Raw genomic sequence first — 8,181 nt, forward strand, 5'->3', positions numbered from 1 at the left:
ATATATAGTTGGGTTCACGTGAGACCAAAGGTTTTTTGTGAGACCCGTTAGACAAATTTATGTTCATTGATCAACTTTATAAGCTAATGATCTAATGGTCTAGAGTTGCACGGTGACAATTTTATGATTATTGAGAAGTCTCGTGGCATTTATGAATGTTCAGATTGTAGATCCAATCCAATGGTTGAGAATTGGTCTTATAGGTCTCACGAAAAACCCTTGGTCTCACATAATCCCAAGTCTATATATATATATATATATATAGAGAGAGAGAGAGAGAGAGAGAGAGAGAGAGAGTGGGAGAGGAGACAAATCAAATACAAACAATGTAAATGTTGCACGCCTTACAAACCAATCTCGGGGATTGATTTTGTGTATTTTGAAATTTTTAGACAATTATCAAATTAGTTGCAGATAAGGTTGACATGAAAATTTCAGAACCAATAAAGTCTACATCATTGACATTGATTTATAATCTGCACGAACGGTTAAGATTGTTTTGTAAGATGTGCAACATTTATATGGTTTGGTGTTTGTGGTTTGAAGTAGTCCTAATAAATACCAAATTTCTACATTTTTATGTCAAAGTTACCTTGTAATTAATGACTAAATAGATGCTTAAAAATATCCAATTTAATTTAAGTTGATATTTAACTATACGAGACCATTTAAGTTGGGAAAAGAAAAAAAAAGAGAAATTTTGATTATTTGTTTTTTGGTCTCATGTGTAGGAGCGCACGCGGATTGGGTTGAGCGGTTTACAATATTTTTACAACCCATCCTAATTATGGCGGTTTAAATAAATTTCAACCCAACCAAACCCGACTCATTCAAAAGTATAATCCAACCCAACCCAATTCAACCTTTACGGGTTGAGATGGGTTGACGGGTTAGTAGTTACATAAATTTGATAAATGAAATAATTCATAAAACTTAAGTTTTTACATAATTTTTTTGGACGCTTTAACAAATGTTTTAAAATAATCTTTAAATAAAAATATCGTATTAGTTATTTTATATAAATATTTTGAAAATTGTCCCTGCAACTCGTTAGAACAGCTATGTCATATACACTTTTCAAGAACCGGAAATCGAGAGAGAAGAGGGGGAGTACGGGAGCTGTCAAGGGAAAAAAGGACCAGAAACAGAGGGCTGATCGAATTGCAGAAATAGATGAAGAAGTCGATCGGTAGAGGGGGCCAGAACCAGAAGTCGAGAAGAGTGGATCGAGACGAGGAAACAGAAGTCGATCAGCAGAGAAGGCAGAACCCGGGCAAAACCAGGTTCGAACGAGAGAGAAGCAGATATTGATCAGAGGACCGAAATCTAAGAAACTGAAATCGGTTTCCAGATTTTGGAGTGAAATTTGGATTTCTCAACTAGGGTTCTTCATACTTTACTGCTTTCTACCATCTGTAAGTTCAATTTCTGTTTCAAAATAGAATTATGAGTTGCTAAGTTTCTGTTTCTAAGTTTATGTTTCTAGTGATGGGATTATAGCTAATTTGTTTTAAATTTTGTTGAGACTTGTTTAACATTGAAACTTAATTGAAAATTATTTATGCAATTCTTGTTCAAAACCGTCTTCATTTTTGGGATTTTGGTTTTGAGAAGGATCCCTTGAATCCTATAGCCTAAATTTGAATTGCTAGTTGTGATTAGGAATATGTAATTGTTCTTAATTTCCATTTGGTAGCAAATAGTGCATCGATAGACAACCAAGTCCATTGATTTGCATTATAGGACCGTGTAATCTAGCTATTGGTGCTTGTTTATTGCTTAAGGCAATTGGTAGGTTGAATTTTACGTCTGTGACTAGAATCAACTTAATCAATTAGGAACTAATCTACCGAGCTCCTCGTGCTAGTTTAATTATAAAGACAAGCGGAGTGTTTGGCATGTGTCAACACTCACGACCGGTCTAAAATCCATTGAGAAATGTTTTTATACTAGTCAATGATACATGATTTGATAAAGAACCAGTTATACTCATCACTCGGATTTATTCACTATCGTTTAAAGTTCTCAATTTAATTTGCATATTTAGGCTATTTATCAATCTTCCAACCCCCCCCCCCCCCCCCCCACATATATACATATTACTTTTACGTCTTGGACTTACGGTTAACACGAGTCCCTGAGGAGACGACCCTACTTATTGCTTTCACAAGTTGTGTTTTACAGATAATAGGCTTATTTTTATAAATTCTATTATTTGCCGGACTCGACATCCGTCAAGCCCACAAGGGGTGATGGTGGAGGATACTAATATTTTGATGATTATTTATCGAAGAGTCAATACGTTTGCTAGTGATGATGGTTTATGCTTTGTGGACCTTTGCTCTTGGAAGATCTTTGATTAGGTTATGTTATTTGGAAGTGGATTTTGAGTCAAGATGGAGATTGCTAAAGGGTGCCTCAATATGCTATCGTTTTTTCTAGATAATCTACTAAATTTGGGTATGGTGGCGAACGTGCTGCTTATTCCTTCGCGGTCGTGCCAAACATGCATTTTGGTGGCAACAAATTTCTGGGGATGTGCTTGCTAGTGCAAGGCTTTTAAGGGGGCGAGCGTGAGCACTGTTCACAGCTTCTCAAAAAGTTACTTTTGAGCAAACAAGTGTAGAATTATGAATGTGTGTTGGATACATGGATTTATCTACAAAAATGAACAACAAATAATGAAAGAAGTAAGGTATGTGGGTGTAGGGGTTAGTTACTACCCCAAGAGTAACAATGAACAGACAGTTATGGTTATGAAACAATGATCCTAGCTCTAGCATGGCCTTGAGATACCTGAAACTGCTCTGTGATGCCCAAATGTGCCATCAGAAGCCATACATGAGTCAAGAATTCCCCCCCTTTTCGAAGCTGCTGCTCATGGTGAAATCCTCGGCAATGAGTAGCTGCGTAAGCTAGAATCTCGATCCATACTTGACTCACGACTTTCCACATCCGTTCCCTTTCCATCTTTTTCAAAGTTGACGCGAGTATGCAACCCTCAAAAAGTGCAGATTTGCATCGATCCCCCTTCACTTTACTAGGTGACACTTGAGAACAATCAACTTCAAGCAACTTTCTACTCGCCTCGGTTTTTCCAGTGATCGGACCTTTTTCTTTGAAGAAACGCATGGCTTCAGCACATGTGTCACGATACCTGATCATGCCAATGCCTATTGGCAACATAACAGGGTGTGATACGAGAAGATACAACAGATAGTCGGATATGTGTTTGCTTTCCGCACGGTGGATATCAATTTCGACTTCATCAGTATCTTCCATCTCTGAGTAATAGCAAAGAGCCGTAGCGATGTTCCATATGAGAATGCTCTGATCGAATTCCACCTTACTGATGCTCCATAAAAGGGCGTCACACTCGTTCTTTCGGAGAGAAAAACTTCCTTTATGAGTACATAATGTTTTGGGATCGGAGTTGCCATCTATGGAGTCACGAAACTGACTGTAAATTAAATCTTGTAGTTTGTCCGAAACTTTGCTATATGTCTTGTAACGGTGCTTTACTCGAACCTTATCTACCCCAAAGAATTTCTGGGTTTGCAAGAAACTAGCAGGCTTCTCCTCGAGGGCTACACTTAGTAGGTCTAACTGTGCAATGGACCTGGACCACCATTGTTTGGTTGGTCGCTTCAAGAATGGGAATACGAGGATGGTTCGAGTGTGGTCGTGTTGGCTTAACCAATAATCGGTCCAATCAGAGCGGAGCATGGTAATAAATGCAAAAATTTCCATGAAAATCAATGTACCGATCAACAGGTAAGTAATGACAACGTCGATGACTTGGTATTTGGCCCTACCACACATAAAGAAGAAGCTGACTGGTAGCATAAGAACGAGAAAGACGCTAATAAAGCGAAGCACGAGCCCACTAAATGTATACACCACGGTAGCCTTGGTGTAAAGCATGTCATATGCAAATCCGAGTTCAATCTCAACCGCATGGAACGCTTCATCTGGTTGAAGATGGAGGAAGTAGGATTGGCTATTATCTCGATCTTCAAACGTGAGGATGAGGTCGACAAAAAGCCGTTTGAATGTTTGGAATAGAATGTAGGCTGCAGATACCTCCCCACGCCCTCGAGGATATTGATGATCGTTTGCTTGAAGAGGGGGCTCGGGGACCTCCTCAACGTTCACATGGAACCCCTGAGACTTTTTCAAGTGGATCCTCTCGAGGAATTTGGGATAATTGGGACCTGGGTCAGCAGGACCAAGCATCGAGTCTCGGAGATTCTCAGTGTTTGCTAACCGTAGAGCTTGAACACGTTCGAAACACTTGATGAAACCGACTACATAAACCAATATGCTTAGTAGCGGAAGATCAGAACAACCTGGCCAGGACAACAAGAGGATATAGAGAGCTACTCCTGATTGAAACAGTAGCTCGACAAAGTGTCTTAACCAAAGTTCATTATCTTCCAATGCGAAGGCCGTAATCGTATCTGGACCACCAAGGTGAATTAGGAGAAACGGTGCCCAAAAAGAGATGAGCTCATTTGTGTTTGGTTTGTGATCTTGTGAATTGGGAAGAGAGGCGTTGCACACGTCTAAGGCGCTTCGAGTAATAACACCAAGAGCTGCTGATGCGATGAAGTTTGCCAATAAGTAGGCACACCAGAGAGCCATTCGGATTCGAGTTCTTGGACTGTGTTTCCGAACGAGGCCTAGTTGACTTAAGATGATCTGTGAAGCAAGGCTGATCAAAATCAGTCCACGCGGTCCCCATTCGTTCCACATATTCTTAATGTCATCTGGTACGACCTCGACTAACTTTCTGTTATCTGCAAGCGTAATCAAACCTGCAACTGGAAAGAAGTTCAAACAAACAAGATGTCAGCTGCAAGTTGGAATAAGACCTTGCTATGTTTAGTAGATAAGTTAATGATATCAAAAGTGGCTTAATGCAGAAAGCCAAGTTCCACGCTTCTTCCATCTATGAAAAAACCATCCCAAAAAAAAAAAACCTTCCCAATCTGTACGAGACTTAATGGAAAACCAACCAACAGCCCCTTAGTCACCCAAATTAAAACCAGAAAAACAAAATACCTTTCTGAATACTATTTGTGAACGAATAGATTTAAAACAATCGAGATAAAACAGACAAAAACAAGCCTAAATTTAACATGGTTACCAGAATCTGTCAAAGAATAGAATCTAGTATAAATGGTACTTATAACACAAGATCAGAGCTTTAATTGATGACTGAAGTGATTAAGACTTACCAATGGACATCATCTTCCTACCAGATTCTTAATTCAATTAAGAGAGAAAGAAAGTTGGTATCTGTTGTTTCCTGGAGGGAAGGTTTTGGATGAAGAGATGAGATTCCAATATTACAGTTTCTAGGTGCGTTTGGGAAAATCTTGAAAGGGGCTTATGTAATAAGCTTTCCCAGAAAGTCAGTAATCCAATATTCCAGTAAGGTTCTTCCGGTTGTCTTCTAAGTTATTTCAGGCATATGTTCCTGAGAAATTTCAACCCCAGTAGTTCTTGACTTCTGAGGCTGGTGTGGTGTGGTGTGGTGTGGTGTGGTGTGGTGTGGTGATCTTGTTCACACAGTAAGGGGGGTCTCCAATAGACCAACACTTGCTCTAGAACTCATGTGGCAGAAAAACCTGTTAACTCAAATTACTGACTGATTCTGACTTTGATTAAGGTAAATTATCTCGATTCAGCTAATTCGTTTTTTATCTGTTCAAAGAACGGGTTTCATGGTCATATCCTAATATCATTCTAACAATTTCCAACATCTGCTGGTTCGAATTTGAGTTCGGATATCAGCAAGTTTGGTAACATTCATTTACACAGCATAATTAACATCACTAGGCACACAAATTCATCAAAAAAGGGTAGGAATGAATAAGCTAATTTTAGAGAAGAAAAGAGAAACATCATCACCAGGAAAAAAAGCAAAGCGAAGAAGCTAGAAATTACTATAAAAAATGCAGAAATAAAAGTCAACAATATTTAGACCAGTAATAGTCTTTGAGACATGGCCCAGATGGTGATGTTTTTAGATATACATACATACATACATACATACATACATACATATATATAACTAAATGGGTTTACAAAACACAACTCAAAGAATCTTCTGGTAACTTTCTTGTAAGCTTCCTCCTAACCTCTAGTAGATTTTGCTTATATCTTTCAGATGAAATGAAAGTGGGACCCAAACAATGGAACTTTCCTTGCATAAACAATGAATACTTTTACACATAAAACCATCAGTTTCCTTGAAACTTGAATGAAATTACCAGAGAATCACAAAGCTACCTTTCATCTAGTGTTGATATATGCCCATGAACGATTACCAGGTGTTCCTCAGTTTTTCATTTTTTTTGTGTCTATATATATATATATATGTAGAAGGGGGGGGGGGGGAATGGAGTTCATATCCAATGGCGATAGAAGCAGGAGCGTCTGTGGTGGCATAAAAACTATTGACTTCACTTCATAATTAACACTCATTAAATAGATTTAGCTGAAGATCATATTCTTAATCACTTCATGACGATGACGATGACGATGATATACAAAGGCTTTTGCTTTGTGGTGCTGCTGATCATGTTTTGTGTAAGGTTTATAATTCTTGAAGTTTTTTCACTTCCATTTCGATATTAACCACATTTGAAGGTGAAAATTATTTCTGCCAACTCTTTTTCACAAGGATAGATTATAAGAAAACGGTTTTGTTTTCTGAACTTGATCACACAACGATGATACTAAGGGGCCTTTTACCTAAACACTTACACGGTAAGCGCTTACCAGCCAAATTCAACACTATCACTTACCTTATCTAACAAGACTTTAGTCCATCAAAACGACATTGTATGTAAAAATCTACCCCGTAAGCGCTAATCAGGTAAGAGCCGTCACCTTCACTTACCTGGTAAGACTCTCGGTTCTCACTTTCACTCTTAACGGTTAAGATTCTTGGTCCTTGTCATAGTTAATGTTTATTCGGGTAAGCGTTTGGTAAACGACCCCTAAGTGCAAAGTTTGTTGGGATCTCTTTATGTCCCATGTTTATGTATTCATCTACCATTCCTAGCTACATGTGAATCTTAATAACTAGTTTCAAATCTAGTAGTTAGTGCTTAATTGAAGTTGACTGATAGCTTTATGCAGTTGTTACAGCAGCACAACAAGAGTAAAGATGTGAGTCTGAAACTTCCAATAAGTTGAGGTAAGCAAGACGAAAGACGAAAGAAAATATGTTGATAAGAGCTCCGGGAAACACCGACGGAGTTGCTTCAACCAAATCCGAGCTCTTTCTTATGAAGGATGAAGTGGCTAAGTTGCGACAGATGGTTAGGTCGATGATAACCGACCAACCACTTTCGAGTTTTTTATCTTCACTAAATGTTCAAGACCATGGTTGGTTTTGAGACGCGAGCGTTAAACGTTATATTATGATTTTTGATTTTTTTTTATAAATTTGGATAGATGCATGAATTGATTGAACATTAGGGTTTCATTTAAAAGTTGTTGTAACTAATCTATAAAATTTTATAGTTTTGGGATTTTTAAGAATTTGTTCTTGATCAAATTTAATATTATTTGTTTTTTTATTTTATTTTATTATAATATATATAATTATATACAAATGTTCAGCTAAAATATGGATGAAATAAAATATAAAATATATTTTTTAAAGAAGAAATTGATTTTTTTAAAATGTAATTAAAGATAACATTTAGGGTGCGTTTGGTTTGCAGGAATGTTTCTGAGGGATTTGGATTCCTGAAGGGATTTGGATTTCATGGGATTTGAATTGGATTGGATTTAAAATCCATTCCTGTGTTTGGTTTGCAGGATTTGGATTTGATTTGAAATCYATTCCTCTGTTTGGTTTGTAGGATTTGGATTTACATTTTTTTATTATTATTTTAATCACCAAATCTCTTTCATTTTCTTAAATCTATCTATTTAACCAACAAACCTACAAATTTAACAATCAAACCTTTTCATCCATAATGCATATTTAATCAACAAACATTTTCAAAATACATATATATATATATATATATATATATATATATTTTTGATATTAACATTGATATACACATTTAACTACCAACTTGTTCTTTCAAAACCACATATTTACCCACCAAAAATTACCCACATTTAACTACCAACTTGTTCTTTCAAAACCAC

General features: G+C 37.1%; 1 protein-coding gene across 1 annotated transcript in view; it reads right to left on the minus strand.

The window, feature by feature from the left end:
• Positions 1-2,754: 2,754 nt before the first annotated feature.
• The window catches only part of LOC112506543, a 5,678-nt gene continuing 251 nt past the window's right edge, over positions 2,755-8,181 (minus strand). Inside the window, exon 2 of the mRNA XM_025110670.1 lies at positions 2,755-4,823. Coding sequence (XP_024966438.1) covers positions 2,755-4,823 — 2,069 coding nt within the window. The remainder of the gene's footprint in view (positions 4,824-8,181) is intronic.

This window comes from Cynara cardunculus (genome assembly GCF_001531365.2).
Source record: "Cynara cardunculus var. scolymus isolate 2C chromosome LG 1, CcrdV1, whole genome shotgun sequence".
Classification (NCBI taxonomy): Eukaryota; Viridiplantae; Streptophyta; class Magnoliopsida; order Asterales; family Asteraceae; genus Cynara; species Cynara cardunculus.